Source organism: Ranitomeya imitator, chromosome 1, assembly GCF_032444005.1.
Source record: "Ranitomeya imitator isolate aRanImi1 chromosome 1, aRanImi1.pri, whole genome shotgun sequence".
Classification (NCBI taxonomy): Eukaryota; Metazoa; Chordata; class Amphibia; order Anura; family Dendrobatidae; genus Ranitomeya; species Ranitomeya imitator.
In genome coordinates this window covers 1177394128-1177410208 of record NC_091282.1, presented here as the reverse complement: position 1 = coordinate 1177410208, position 16081 = coordinate 1177394128, and the positions used below count along the sequence as shown (strand labels likewise).

The window sequence follows — 16081 nt, the reverse complement described above, 5'->3', positions numbered from 1 at the left end:
TATGCATTGTGCCCTTTTCTGACTCTGCTAATTACATTATTTAGTAGTTTTTAAATGTTGTCTCTTTTCAGACGAGATCACTGCCAGTTTCCGTCGGTTTGGTCCCCTGGTGGTTGATTGGCCACACAAGGCAGAAAGCAAATCGTACTTTCCACCAAAAGGTAATTTGATGATTTTTCCCTATAAACATAGATAATTGACAAAAAAAAAACACCTGTCAAAACTAAAATTGCTACCACGGACAGGCTTAGCCCAAGCCAATCTGTTTTCTCCGAGGTTGCCCTAGCCTTCACCCTCTATCTCCTGCATAGGGATCTGGACTTGGGTCACGTTCAAACGTTCAGTATTTGTAAGCCGAACTCAGGAGTGGATGATAAATGCAGAAGTGGTGACGTGTTTATATTATACTTTTCCTCAGATTGTTCCTCTCCTGATTATGGTGATGATTATGATTATGACCACCAAGATTATGGGTATGTTTCCACATTCAGGAAACGCTGCGTAGAGCCGCAGCGTCAAACATGCAGCGTCCAGATGTTACAGCATAGTGGAGGGGATTTCATGAAATCCCGTCTCCACTATGCGGTAAAACACGCAGACGGCAGACCCGCGTAAACGGACATGCGGCGCGTCTTTTCAGAACGCAGCATGTCTGTTTACGCTCCGTTACCGCGCCGTAAATGTATCATAGACTATCATTAGAGGCGGTAAAACCGCCTCTAATGATTAGTCACATGCGTACAAACTGTGTATACGCAGCTTACTACGCATGTCTGCCGGCTCACCTGTCCCGCCGCCGGAAGTCCCTCATCCACTGCAGTTCTCGCGATAACTTATCGCGAGAACTGTCATGCACGTGACCGGGAGTTATCTCCGGTCACTAGTCTGGTTCTCACAAACAGCTGATCAGCTGATTGTGAGAACGCTGCAGTGTAGGTGATCGCTGGAGAGTTATCTCCGGCAATCATCTACAGGCTCTGCTACTTCTGGATGTCAGGCATGTGTGCACATACACCACACAACATACACCACACAACATACACCACACAACATACACCACACAACATACACCACACAACATACACCACACAACATACACCACACAACACACACCACACAACACACACCACACAACATACAACATACACCACACAACATACACCACACAACATACACCACACAACATTCACCACACAACATACACCACACAACATACACCACACAACATACACCACACAACATACACCACACCACACAACATACACCATACACCACACACATACACCATACACCACAACATACACCACACAACATGCTGCTTGCGACATGCGACATACATGTGACGTGCAACATGCGACGTGCTGTATACGACGTGCGACATACAACATGTGACGTGCAACATGCGACATGCTGCATGCGACATGCTGCATGCGACATGGCACATACGAAATGCAACATACGACATGCAACATACTGTACATACATACTGAACATGCAACATTCATAACATACATACATATAGACATACAGTACATTAAACATAAAATACATACTCACCATCACCTTGTCACCTTGTTCCCCGAAGCCATTGTCACCTGTAACAAATAATAAAATAATAAACAAACAATATACTCCCTAGTCCGCAGATATCCAATTAAAACGAGTGTCCCACGACGATCTCCCGTGGAGAGCAGCCACATCAGCTGATGCGACCGCTCTCCAGGGGCTCCAGGAATACAATGATGAAAGGTATCCTTCCACAATGTATTCCCCACAATGTATTCCTCCGCCCCTGTGAGAAAATAGTCCCTAGTCTCACTTGTGGTACTGGTGTGGGACTCTGAACTAAGGTAACCTCAGTGATGCACTGCAGGAGCCATTGTCTCCTGTCAGTGTGTCACTGAGGGTCCTATAGAGCAGCGACATCACCCGATGTCGCTGTTCTATAGGGAAGATCGTCGTGGGACATTCGTTATTAATTGGACTACGGTGGAAAGTACGGCTGGTTTATTATTTTTACTTTTTTTGCAGGCGCTCAAGTATGGCAAGTATGGTGAAATTAAGAATAATAAAATACTTTTTTTCTGGCTGTGTCTTTATTTTTTTTTTTTACACTTTCACTACAATAGGATTAGTAGTGGATAGGCGTCTTATTGATGCCTCGCCATTATTAATCGGGCTTAATGTCGCCCTTATATTAGCCTAGTAGCCATAATAGGCCTTGATTATTAGGACCTTATTTTTGATCCTTTAATTAAAAAAAAGACAACACTCGGACCCATGTGATTAAAAGATTTGAGCGTGCACTAGTTTCTTCCATAAATCAGATGAGACTCGCCCATTAAAGCCTGTGGATGTGTAAAAAAAAAAAAAAAAAAAAAAGTGATATCCCATGAAGCCACAGTATAGTAACCGTCTTTTTCGGATACATTACAATTCTGTAACGCAGGAAACCAAATGATTAATAACTGCACCTTATCCCAGCACGTTCGCTCATCACTAATCTCCAATAATGAAGAAATATTTGTCTGATCAAAAAGACATAAATAACGATTTTTAATAACACTTATAAAATTGTCCATTATCATATTAAAAAAAAAAAACAATGCCCCCGATAAGGCAGCAAAAGGGGCTACCGCTTTCTAGGACCCGTGACAAGCTCGCATATCTTTTGTATCTGTTTCATATGTGATGTTTAGTGTTCTGTTATCTGCATTTCTTTATTATTTATTATGTTTTTTTGCTCTTTGTTTTCTATACTGTTTTTCTTGCGTCGTGGCACGATCCTTAGAATTGGCTGGGATTTGTCCTGTGCTTTAAACTATGATATTCACTTGCATTATGATGTGACTATTTCGGCCTGTGCCGACAGGGACGTTTCTTATGTGTTTTATATTATTGGGATATTTTAGTGGAAAATCTGGCAGGTGATTTGCCTTTATCACGGCCTCACCCTGCGTTGTCATTTTTTTGGGATATGCCAATTGGTATTTTTAAGTGCTTTCTTTTTATGGTCCATGATCGGAGATCCGTACTTTGGTAAATGTTGTCATCGGCAGCATTCTAATGATGTCACATCTGGACACTCGTTCTGATACATTAGTGCGGGTCTTTTTCTTTTTCTAAAGGCAAATATTTAAGCAGGAGGAGCGCGGCGGTCGGAGCCAGCCATTGTCTCCGGTTTCACTCTGGAAGGCAAACTTGTGTTTTGCATCCAGGAAAAGCCGACTGGGGCAATTGTGTGACACTATTTGACTAATCCCGGACAACCTGGAGGTGACTGACTTACGGGTTATTTTAAACATTTCAGTTTATTTATAACAGATCCTTGTGGCCTTTTCAGGCTGGGGGACAGCTGCCGGATCTGCAGCGTGGAGACTTGTAAAAGCATCAGGATTTAATTCTCACGCCATGGCCTGAATTTACAATACACAGACAGTTCCTTCTCTGTCAGGTAGAGCCAGTGTAATTAGCTTTTTATGCTACGCTGTCCTGGATGTGGTAATTATGGGGCACTTTTTTTTGTCTATTTTAATTGCAATTAAAATATACAACATGAAAAAACCACCGCGGGGTGATCGACTAACGGGAGATATCTCATGACAATGGCAGCTGTCGAGGCGCTCTGTTTTTCAAGTTGGCCATTTTTCCTGCTACAAAATCATCAAGTGTAGGGATCTTAAGACCCCCAATTGAGTCACTGAACCCACCATCTGATGTGTATGGGGTCCACCAACTATCTCCTACGGGTGCTTTCACCTTGCATCAAGGCACCCGTTCAGTGGCCCTGTTGGAGTTTACGTTCAAACCTCCTGCAAAACTGGATTTGGACATATGTGCCGACTGGGGCCATAGACCATAACGGTGACAGCAGAGCGTACGTGCACTTTGAGTAATTGTCGGAAGGGTACAGAGTCTACTACATCTGAGTGTCCACCTCCAGTAGGTGTACACTTTCGAAAATGAGGCACAACAGAGCAGACGTTGGCACCATTACAGTCTATGACCTCTTTGGTGCATACGTCCGAATCCCATTTTGCGGAGGGTTTGGACACAAGCTCCAGTGGGGCCAAGGAACTCTATGTGAAAGAACCCTAACAGATGATGTCGGGGGAGAGCAGGATTGGACTGTTACATTTCCATGCCCCATCCTTTTGTTTTCAGGTCAGTAAGGTTCCTCTGGGAGCAGCATTCTTCTCTCTACCCTTTGAAAATGCACAAGCGCTCGGCCTAGTTAAGTGCTCCTGTGTGTTGGGGGAGTCAGGAGATATAGTTTTCCCCTGAAAGAACATTAGGCCGACAGTTATTTTATGTGTATACCACCTTAAGACAAGATCCAGATTGTGATGACTAGGCTTGGTCAGAGTATCTCCAAAATGGCGGTCTTGTGGGGTGTTTACAGCATAAAGTAATCTGCAAATACCAAAAGTAGTCCAAGGAAGGAATCTAATGGTCATCATGTTGGTCCCGCTATTCAGGAATAGGATCATGACAAAGAGTTTGAGGTGTTGACTTGGCCTCCAACTTCCCCAGATCTCAATCTGATTACGACGGAAAAACAAGTCCGTTCTGTGGAGGCCGCACCTCGCAAATCTTGGGATTTCAAGGAATTGCTGATTTGCTGCATGGTAGTAGACACCATCAGAGGTCTTTTGAAGTCTTCCTCTATGGGTCAGAGTTTTTTCGAGGGCATTAGTGGATGCATGAATTGGGGATTTATATTTGACTCTGAGATGCTGTGAGGAGCCGGGAACAGAGACATCTGGGCAGGTCCCCTCTCGCTTCACCCCGGCCGGCTCTACTAGATCGACAAGTCTCTGTTTGTTTGTATATAAGGAGTAACCTGTCACCTGTCCGCCGCCTGTCCATGATCCAGGCTATCCGTGGTTTAGGCAGGATGAGTAATCCAACAGGTTCCCTTTATTTGAGTGACTTTGTAAAAACCCTACAGGACTGCGTACAATATACCGGTACATATGTATTATAGGAAATTCACATGTGTTTGTGTAAATGTTAGTCATTTTTTTGTGTTAATTCCCATTTTTTTGTCTTTTTTGCCACAGGTTATGCATTTCTTCTCTTCCAAGAAGAAAGCTCAGTCCAGGCCCTCATTGAAGCCTGCATTGAAGAAGACTCCAAACTTTATCTGTGCGTTTCTAGCCCCACCATCAAGGACAAGCCGGTAAGTGACCAGGCACCAAATCCAGTACAGTTTCCACAAGATGGTGGAACCGAGACGCTTCATTATGTCACGCCTCCGTTCTGTCGTTGTAGAAGTCACACATGCCTTAGCTAGTCCGATGGGGGCCGTATTTTCCCCGTCTGTGCTGAGTCATAGCCCAGGTGTATTAATGGCAGTGATACCGATGTATTTTATATATGACCCTCTACTGTATCTCCTGGGTTGTCATCAGTACATGTCAGGAGAATATATTCCATTTCTAAGAGAGCCAGAACAAGGGCGAAAACTTAAAAATAAGTTATATTTAAAGGGAATGTGCCACCAGACAGCAGCATAATGTAGAGACCCAGACCCTGATTCCAGACATGTATCACTTGCTGTTTTATCAGCAGGAGATTATCATTAGAGGACTAGTAAACCTGCTGCCCCCACAACTGATTGGCAGCTTTCTGTGTACACTGTGCATAGGCAGAATACTGACAATCAGTGATATGGACGGGGTTTTTACGGAGCTCCGCTTTCAGGGTATGTGCACACGTCAGGATTTTTAGCGTTTTTTTTGCAGATTTTCGCCATAAAAACGCTATAAATCCGGTAAAAAAAACGCTAACATTATGCATCCTATCATTTAGAATGCATTCCGCATTTTTTGTGCAGATGTTATCGTTTTTTCCGCAAAAAAAAACGCATCCCGCAAAAAATCCGTACATGCTCATTCTTTTTCCGGATTTTTTGCGGATTTGCTATCAAAAAGGTCATTCAGGGGAAAAAAAAACAAAACGCAAAAATTCCGCAAAAAACGCGCAAAATCCGCGAGAAATCCGCGCGAAAAAAGGCGGATTTCTGGCAGAATTCTCAGGATTTTGTAAGGAAATAATCCTGACGTGTGCACATACCCTCAGAACTGCTAGATCTGCCGCAGATAAAACAGGGATTGTATACAAAATATAGCAAGCAGTTCAGTAAGGGACACCGCTGGAATCAGGGTCTCTGTCCCTGCAACAAAACCTGATGATAGATTCCCTTTAAACATTAGGGGAGAAAAATACCGTACATACATATTTACCATCAGAATCCATCGGGAAATAATTGCATCTGGTCCAGTGGCGAGTGTTAGAGCTTTTGCAGGGGTTAAGTATTTTTTCTTTAGCTCCGAGAAAGACATAAAAATCCTTTGAATGAATGCCCGCTCTCTTTGAGATTGTTTGTCTGCAGTAGGAGGCAATAGATTTGTCGCGTGACTGCCTGCAGTGGATTTCACATTGATGGTGCACGCTGGGACATTATCATTAGTGGGGTTCGGATTCTGTTCTCCAGAATCTGTTGGTACAGTAATTATTTTTTGTTCCAGCAACTCTCTATTCCTGAGAAATGGTCCACTGTTCTGTGTGTGTAATATAGTCTTTTTTATCAAACTGGGCGTGACCTCCCCCGAGCATAGCGTTGATGACCACACCCACTTGGACAAAGACTAGATTTACATTTTAAAGGGCATTTCCATCCTCAAGATCCTATTCTAATATGTAGTAGATGTAACAATAATGATGTTAGCAAATACCTCCAATTAGAAATGTTGTATAGTTCTACTTATTAGCTATGTCACTTACCCTATGAGAAGGGCATTCTGGTAGCTTAGATATCCATGGTTACGACCACTCGTATAGTGACAGTTACTTAGTTGTTAGTGGTTGTAACCATGGATACCTAAGCTATTGCATTGCTCTGCACATGGGGTAAGCGACATAGCGAATCAGAAGAACTATACTACATTTCTAATTGGAAATATTTGTTATTATTATTATTATTACATCTACTACAATTTGAAATAGAATCTTGGAGATGGGAAAAACCCTTTAAGGAATCTCAGGAATGGAGAGGCCCAGGAGCAAAGGAAACAAGCAGCAGATTCAGGAGAACAGAAGCATTTATACCAAGTAAAAAAAATAATAATATTTAAATATTTCTTTACTGATTAATCCAAGTGACAGGCCCTGTTTAAGGCACTGTATATGTTATGGCAATGTATAAATTGTGCATCTATATTTTTTACTATATTTAGGCTGCACTTAAGGGACATGACCCAGATATTGGGAGATATTTCTTAGATACAGCAAATGCTTCTAGGAATAGGAAAAGGTCACAGGATTATTTCATTGGACTAACTCATTTTTTCCCCCATTGAATAGGTTCAGATTCGTCCCTGGAACTTGAGTGATAGCGACTTTGTGATGGACGGGTCACAGCCTCTCGATCCCCGGAAAACAATATTTGTAGGAGGAGTCCCAAGACCATTGAGAGCAGGTAAAGGGTTAAATATATTACAAGGCCAGCTATATGGCTGCATTTTTGCAATATTTCCACTGTATTTCAGCAATAAGTTCCGGATTTTGTTGTAAATTTCTCTCTATTAAGAGTGAGGACCGCAATAAAATCCGCACGGAGAATTGACATGCTGCTGATTGTAAAATTCGCCCAGAGACTTGACATGCTGCTGATTGTAAATCCGCACAGACAGTTGACCTGCTGCTGATTGCAAATCCGCACAGAGTTGACATGCTGCTGATTGTAAAATCCGCACAGAGTTGACATGCTGCTGATTGTAAAATCCGCACAGAGTTGACCTGCTGCTGATTGTAAAATCCGCACAAAGACTTGACCTGCTGCTGATTGTAAAATCCGCACAAAGACTTGACATGCTGCTGATTGTAAAATCCGCACAAAGACTTGACATGCTGCTGATTGTAAATCCGCACAGACAGTTGACCTGCTGCTGATTGCAAATCCGCACAGAGTTGACATGCTGCTGATTGTAAAATCCGCACAGAGTTGACATGCTGCTGATTGTAAAATCCGCACAGAGTTGACCTGCTGCTGATTGTAAAATCCGCACAAAGACTTGACCTGCTGCTGATTGTAAAATCCGCACAAAGACTTGACCTGCTGCTGATTGTAAAATCCGCACAGAGACTTGACATGCTGCTGATTGTAAAATCCGCACAGAGACTTGACATGCTGCTGGTTGTATAATCCGCACAAAGACTTGACATGCTGCTGATTGTAAAATCTGCACAGAGAATCAATTTCTGTGTGGGTAGTGTGCACAGTGTGTAGATATAGCTGTACAGTATTAGACGAGGGAGCTTTGTAGCTTCCGGTGAGCCGTGACTTCTGACCTTCCTCTGTGTAGTATGCATATCATATGCTAATAACCCTGCGCGGTGTGTGACTTGTAGTGCATTATTTGCTTACTACACACATGCCGTAGTTTTTCTTTTTTCTGTTGGTGTCAGAGCCTGCGGTTCCTGGTTTGCATAGGCCTATATATTTCCATGTCATTGTTCTCTCTGTATAGAGAGGTTGTACGTTGGCAGCAGTGGATGTAGTAGTGCTCCGCCTGCTTCCGCCCACTCGCTCGCTACACAGAGGCATTATTCATGGTGACTATTAGTAAATTATATGCTAAGCAGCGTGCTAAGGCGCTCCGCAGACACCTACGCGGCTGTACGTCGTGCAGCGGTGTCCCACAGTAAAAACCCTGTTATGGATTTCAGAATTTTTTATTTTTTTTTTGGCAGAGGAGTTGAAGGAATTGAGAGCATGTCTCCCACTCTGGAGGACCCAACGGATCCTGATGTTTTATGGCTTTCAATAAGGATAGCGCTACGCTTTCATTCACCTGTGTTATCGAACACTTAAAGAGAACCTGTCCCCAGGATCATCCATGTTAAACTGAAGGTCTGGGCAGAACGGCGCTGTCATGCTGATCTAATACATAGCTTTAGTGTAAAAATCTGCAGCCTGGTTTTCGTTAAATCATCTTGATCATTTTCAGTTTCCTCTGTGCTATGGGGCAGGACTGTGTGCAGGGTCTTTGTCCCAAAGGGGTTATCTACAACCGTCCGCTGCCTCTGTTGCATTCATCATCATGCATTCATTTAAGTTTTGGGCTGGCGCTGTCTTAGATGTGCACATCACTCTTGCTGGTGCAGTCTTCACGAAAATGGCACATGCGCAGATCGACCTCCGGCTGTCTTCAAGAAAATGGCGTCAGATGTGGAATGCCACCCACAGTCCCGCCACAAAAGCACAGAGGAAAACAAAATTTATCATAATGATTTAATGAAACCCAGACTGAAGATTTTTTGCACTAAAGCTATGTATTAGATCAGTATGAAAGCGCCATTCTGACCATACCTTCAGTGTAACATGGATGATCCTGATAACTGGTTCTCTTTAACTCCCGATAAATCGTTCTTATTGCCCCTTTTTTGGGGGATATGCAAATTGCCTCTTCAAATAGGAAGAGGACTAGAACTCTAGCGCCACCTTTTGGAAGTAACAATTCTAAAAGTCAGTGTCGACCCTTTAACGAGCCTTGTCATATGATTTTGTAACCAAACCAGAATCTCAATTTGTCGACACATGTTTATTGGTATTGCCCCTCATCAGTGAAAGGTATGAGATCTGATTTGGCTAGGTGAGAGGCTAAGACTGGGATCTAAGAAGTATCATTTGTCTTTGAGGTGAGTGACAAGCCAGACCTGGCATGTCAGAGTGAGGAGACTTATAAGCCATGCAATGCTCCTCTGGGAAATGATTAAACATGCAAGTTTCCTCTTCAGAGATGAAGAGGACTAAAACTCTAGCGACTCCTATAGGAAGGAGGAATCCTAAAAGTCAATATTGACCCTTTAACAAGCCTTGTCACGTGACTTAGGATAAAAGCCAAACCGGTATCTCTATTTGCATGGCGTACAAGTCTCCTCACTCTGAGATGCTAGGCCTAGCTTGTTACTTTCCACAATTAGAAACCATTTTTTTTGGGGGGGGGGGTAGTAACCCCTTGAATTTTAGGGGCCCACTTCATCAAACATTTCTCTTCAGAATTCTGGCATAAAACGATTTGATTTTTGTGCAACTCATAATTGTGTAAACATGTTGCCACTTTTTACCCCATCCTGGCCAGCTCCAACAACAAAGGGGACATAGCCAGCAAATTCCGCATAGTTTGCGCCACCAAAAAAGGCATAATTTTGTCAAAAATGTACTTTATGCATGAATGTAGAACGATGCACCAAAGTCATTAAAGAGAATCTGTCACCAGTTTTTTGCTACCCCATCTGAGAGAAGCATAATGTAGGGGCAGAGACCCGGATTCCAGCAATGTTTCACTTACTGGGCTGCTTGCTATAGGATTGATAAAATCAGTGATTCATCTGCTTTACATTTTCCAGTTCTCTGAATGCTCAGCTCTGTATAACCCTGCTAACATCACTGATTGGCAGTTTTTCTGTGTGCACTGTGCATAGACAGAAAGCTGCTAATCAGTGATGGGGGCGGGGTATGAAAGCAGGCAGGAGGCGAAGCAGTCCTCTAGTGATAATCTTCTGCTGATAAAACAATGCTTTTATACAAAGTACAATGAGTAGAACAGCAAGTGACACATCTAAGGGTCTTTGCCCCTGCATCATGCAGCTCACAGATTATGTAGCAAAAATCTGGTGACAGATTCCCATTAAGGGACATTCACCTCTATGAATTTTGCGTATCTTACTCCAGCAAAAAAGCAAAAATTATATATACACTGCCCCAAAAAATAAAGGGAACACTAAAGTACAACATCCTAGATATCTCTGAATGAAATATTCCAGTTGCAAATTTTTTTTCATTGCATAGTGGAATGTGTTCAGAACAATAAAACATAACAATTATCGATGTAAATCAAAATAAATATCCCATGGAGGTCTGGATTTGGAATGATGCTCAAAATCAAAGTGAAAGTCAAATTAGAGGCTGATCCAACTTCAGTGGAAATGCCTTATGACAAGGAAAAGATGCTCAGTAGTGTGTGTGTGGCCTCCACGTACCTGTATAACCTCCCTATTGTACAACGCCTGGGCATGCTCCTGATGAGGCGGCGGATGGTCTCCTGAGGGATCTCCTCCCAGACCCAGACTAAAGCATCCGCCAACTCCTGGACAGTCTGTGGTGCAACGTGACGTTGGTGGATGGAGCAAGACATGATGTCCCAGATGTGCTCAATCGGATTCAGGTCTGGGGAACGGTCAGGCCAGTCCATCGCTTCAATGCCTTCCTCTTACAGGAACTGCTGACACACACCAGCCACATGAGGACTGGCATTGTCCTGCATTAGGAGGAACCCAGGGCCAACCGCACCAGCATGTGGTCTCACAAGGTGTCTGGGGATCTCATCTCGGTACCTAATGGCAGTCAGACTACCTCTGGCGAGAACATGGAGAGCTGTGCAGCCCTCTAAAGAAATGCCACCCCACACCATTACTGACCCACTGCCAAACCGGTCAACCTGGAGGATGTTGCAGGCAGCAGATCGCTCTTCACGGTGTCTCCAGACTCTGTCACGTCTGTCACATGTGCTCAGTGTGAACGTGCTTTCATCTGTGAAGAGCACAGGGCGCCAGTGGCGAATTTGCCAATCCTGGTGTTCTGTGGCAAATGCCAAGCGTCCTGCACGGTGTTGGGCTGTGAGCACAACCCCCTTCTGTGGATGTCGGGCACTCAGACCATCCTCATGGATTCGGTTTCTAACCATTTGTGCAGACACATGCACGTTTGTTGCCTGCTAGAGGTCATTTTGCAGGGCTCTGGCAGTGCTCCTCCTGTTCCTCCTTGCACAAAGGCGGAGATAGCCGTCCTGCTGCTGGGTTGTTGCCCTCCTACGACCCCTTCCATGTCTCCTGGTGTACTAGCCTATCTCCTGATAGCGCCTCCAGCCTCTGGACACTACGCTGACACACAGCAAACCTTCTTGCCACAGCTCGCATTGATGTGTCATCCTGGATGAGCTGCACTATCTGAGCCACTTGTGTGGGTTGTAGAGGCCGTCTCATGCTACCATGAGTGTGAAAGCACAACCAACTTTCAAAAGTGACAAAAACATCAGCCACAAAGCATTGGTACCGAGATGTGGTATGTGGTCCCCACCTGCAGAACCACTCCTTTATTGGGGGTGTCTTGATAATTGCCAATCATTTCCATCTGTTGTCTATTCCATTTGCACAACAGCATGTGAAATTGATTGTCAATCAGTGCTGCTTCCCAAGTTGATTTCACAGAAGTTTGATTTACTTGGAGTTAGATTCTGCCGTTTGTGTTCCCTTTATTTGTTTGAGCAGTGTATATTAATTTGTGCCAAGTTCATTCAATTTGATGAATTTTGGTGCAAAATCGAACTGTGAAAAGCATAAAACCGAGACAGAAAAATAACCAATTAATTTATCAGGGCCTTAATGCCAGGTTCCTTGTAGATTGCTGATCGCTGGAGGTCCAGGTCGTTAGACCCCTTCGACAAAAAAGGGCAGAATGGGATTGTAAACAGTTGGGGAATCCAGGAGGGGTACGGCATCCTTTCCATCCAACCTATTAATAATTTCATTCTCCTTGCTACAGTGGAACTGGCTATGATAATGGATCGTCTCTACGGGGGAGTTTGCTACGCAGGAATCGATACAGATCCAGAACTGAAGTATCCGAAAGGTGCTGGACGCGTTGCATTCTCCAATCAGCAGAGCTACATTGCGGCCATCAGCGCTCGATTTGTGCAGCTTCAGCATGGCGACATTGATAAAAGGGTAAGCGGTGGATCAGGGCCCCACAGTCAGTCCTGTCATAGATCCTGTAAACCCTGCCAGTAATATCTGTAGTCTGTGAACCATTACAGACTTGTCATTTCTTACCTTTACGTGATTGTGGATAAAGATATCATTTTACAGTTTAAAGGTATTAAAAATAATTTGTGTGCAGTGAGGTTGGTGATAGTAAAGGCGCATCTAGATTTTGCCTGAACAGGCCACTGTGCACTACTTCCCCCTCCCGGCCAGGATTAGGCCGAGTAAATTACATATTCTAATTTTCTTTTCTTCTTTTAAATGAACCCAATAACATTTTTTATATATGTATATAAATTAGATTTTCTATATTAAAACCACAGCGTGTTTCGCTGTACCCGGCCTTCCTCAGGTGTCTATGCTCAGAAAGTGCTACTTTCTCGCCATTTTTCACTAAGTGAACTTCACACATTGTTATGACTTTTTTATGTTGCTGAGGACAAGCAGAACATTCTCCGCTTGTCGTCGAGGGGGCAAATAAAACTACATATGCTCCACTTTCCCTCTGACGCGTAGAGAAGAATCTGTGAAATACATTTCCTCATCGTGACCAGCGACAAACAAAAAACTCAAATTATTTACAAAATATTAGGAGCTTATAGAATCCTTCCCTTTTTCTGCAAGAATGAAGGGAGAATGGGAGAAAACTCCATTGTGGGCTGGTGAAACCTTTGACAGTCGACAGGCGATCGTTCAAAGCAGGGCTGTGGAGTCGGTAAGCCAAGCATCCAACTCCGACTCCTCAATTTCCATGACTCCGACTCCACCAAAATGGGCTCCGACTCCACAACTCGGGGGCTGTGGAGTTGGTAAGCCAAGCCTCCAACTCCGACTCCTCAATTTCCATGACTCCGACTCCACCAAATTGGGCTCCGACTCCACGACTCAGATGCCACAGCCCTGCGAGGGCTGTGGAGTCGGTAAGCCAAGCCTCCAACTCCGACTCCTCAATTTCCATGACTCCGACTCCACCAAAATGGGCTCTGACTCCACGACTCGGGTGCCACAGCCCTGGCAGGGCTGTGGAGTTGGTAAGCCAAATCTCCAACTCCACCAAAATGGGCTCCGACTCCATGACTCGGACGCCATAGCCCTGACAGGGCTGTGGACTTGGTAACCCAACCCTCCGACTCCTCAATTTCCATTACACCGACTCCACCAAAATTGGCTCTTGTCTCGACGACTCAGACGCCACCAAAATGGGCTCCGGCTCCACTGCCCTACCAGGGCTGTGGAGTTGGTAAGCCAGATCTCCGACTCCTCAATTTCCATGACTTCGATTCCGACTCCACCAAAATGGGATCCGACTCTCCGACTCCACCTCCCTGGTTCAAAGCCACGGAGAGCTCACACATGGACAAATATAGCATAAACCTCTCCCAACATAGTATCACAAATTGTTGGTAGGGGTTGTTGTGTTTTTTTTTTTTTTTTTTTTTTTTAGGCAAATGTGAAGAGGAACCTGAAGAAGGGCACTATTGTAAAATTCCATAGATAAAGAGGAATTTTGGGTTTTGGATCATGGACTAAACGGAAGCTCGTCTGTTCTCTGCTTGCAGGTGGAGGTGAAGCCATACGTGTTGGACGACCAGATGTGCGATGAATGCCAGGGAGCCCGCTGCAGTGGGAAATTTGCTCCGTTTTTCTGTGCCAATGTCACATGCCTGCAGTATTACTGTGAGTTTTGTTGGGCAAATATCCACTCCCGCGCCGGGCGTGAATTCCACAAGCCACTGGTGAAGGAAGGAGCCGACCGGCCTCGTCAGATCCACTTCCGCTGGAACTAAACATGGCTTCTCTACCACTCCCCGAGAGAAGGGTGCATGCGGCTTACTGTGTTTTAAGATACCGACCTGCAGGAGAAATAAGTGCATTCTTCTGCTTTTCACCCCAGTCCTCTACACATGCATCTGTATCAGCAGCCAAAACACTAACAAGCCTCTTATTTTATTTTATTTTTTTTTCCACCAAAACCCCACATCTCAGGCTTACTAATTCTTTGTGATATCTTCATGTTAAGTTGTTTTTTTTTTCTTTTTTATATATATATTTTTTTCCAAGTTCTTTTATAATGGAATGCTGAAATTAGTTATGGGAATGTTCTGCATAGGGGCAACACAGTCTGCTGCTATATAAATATATATATCTATATAGATGAAGTGTGCACTTATTTCTAGACATGGATTTTTAACTTAAAAATCAGCCCCAGTTATTTACCAAAGGTAGCAATTAATAGAAAAAAAAAAAGAAAAATGTCTGCTACTAAAAGATTATTTTTATTGTTGATATTTTAAGTGTGTATGTAAATTTAAAAATAATATAGGGTTGATTTTTTTGCTCTCCATTTTGACTTGCAAGAAATAATACCTCAGATAATCTGATTTTTATTAGCTATTTTTAAACATTTTTAATCATAAGCTGTATTAGCTTTGCTGCTACATAGGTGTTCTGTGTAATGCCACCTATTTATACAGGATTGAAAGGTTTCTCGAAATCTGCACTGCAAAAATAAAAAACACAAAAAACAAGGCAGGCAGCACAATATGGCCGAAAATTGCCATAGTTTTAGAATGTGAAATATGCATGTTTACCTACCTGTCTACACCATATGCATGCACTGGAACTATTACCTAACCACACGTAAAACGGTATTGCAGATAGAAAAAAAGATATATACAAAAAAAATAAATAAAAAAAAAAAGCTCTTTTGAAACTAGGTACAGTAGCATGAGCAAAATTACAAAATTTTGTAAGGAAAAAAAAAAAGCATACTTGCATGAATCGTGACTCAAGTAAAACAGATGTCCTTAAATGTGTACAATATAAAAACAAAATTAAAATTTGTTTTAGAATAGTAAGTGCAGCCATTCTGTGTCCTGGTCAGTAGTGGACTTCAATTTACAAGGATTTGGGTGTAATATTGTTATCCCCGTGCAATAGTCGTGGTGTGTCTGAATCTTGTGACGTGAAGTAGCATAGAGGAAAAAAAAAAAATTAAAATTGTATTACAAAAAAAAAAACAAACCTAATTTTAAATTTTATTAGAAAAACAATTACCTAATTTTTCCTGCCCAATTTTTCAAATTTTATGAAATTAAAAAATGTAATTAATGGGGTTGTTCACTACTAGGATAACCCCTTCTTGAACTACCTGTTCGGTCCTAATAAAATAAAAAAGCCTATACTCTCCTCCCTTGCTGGCGCCGTTCCAGCACTCATGGTCCCGGAACTCTCGTGTGGTGTTGTGACACGT

The 16081-nt window shown here is 43.1% G+C and overlaps 1 protein-coding gene across 4 annotated transcripts in view; it reads left to right on the top strand.

Annotated features, from left to right (window-relative positions):
* Nucleotides 1-15848, top strand: part of CPEB2 (cytoplasmic polyadenylation element binding protein 2) — a 91212-nt gene extending 75364 nt beyond the window's left edge. For 3 of the 4 annotated variants that reach the window (XM_069744729.1, XM_069744726.1, XM_069744728.1), the window contains 5 exons: nt 72-161; nt 5064-5182; nt 7369-7483; nt 12611-12792; nt 14388-15489. In XM_069744729.1, the coding sequence (XP_069600830.1) occupies nt 72-161; nt 5064-5182; nt 7369-7483; nt 12611-12792; nt 14388-14615 (734 nt within the window). In that variant the 3' untranslated portion in view covers nt 14616-15489. Of the gene's footprint in view, nt 1-71; nt 162-5063; nt 5183-7368; nt 7484-12610; nt 12793-14387 lie in introns of all 4 variants that reach the window. The other variant, XM_069744727.1, reaches the window with a different exon arrangement.
* Nucleotides 15849-16081: the final 233 nt, after the last annotated feature.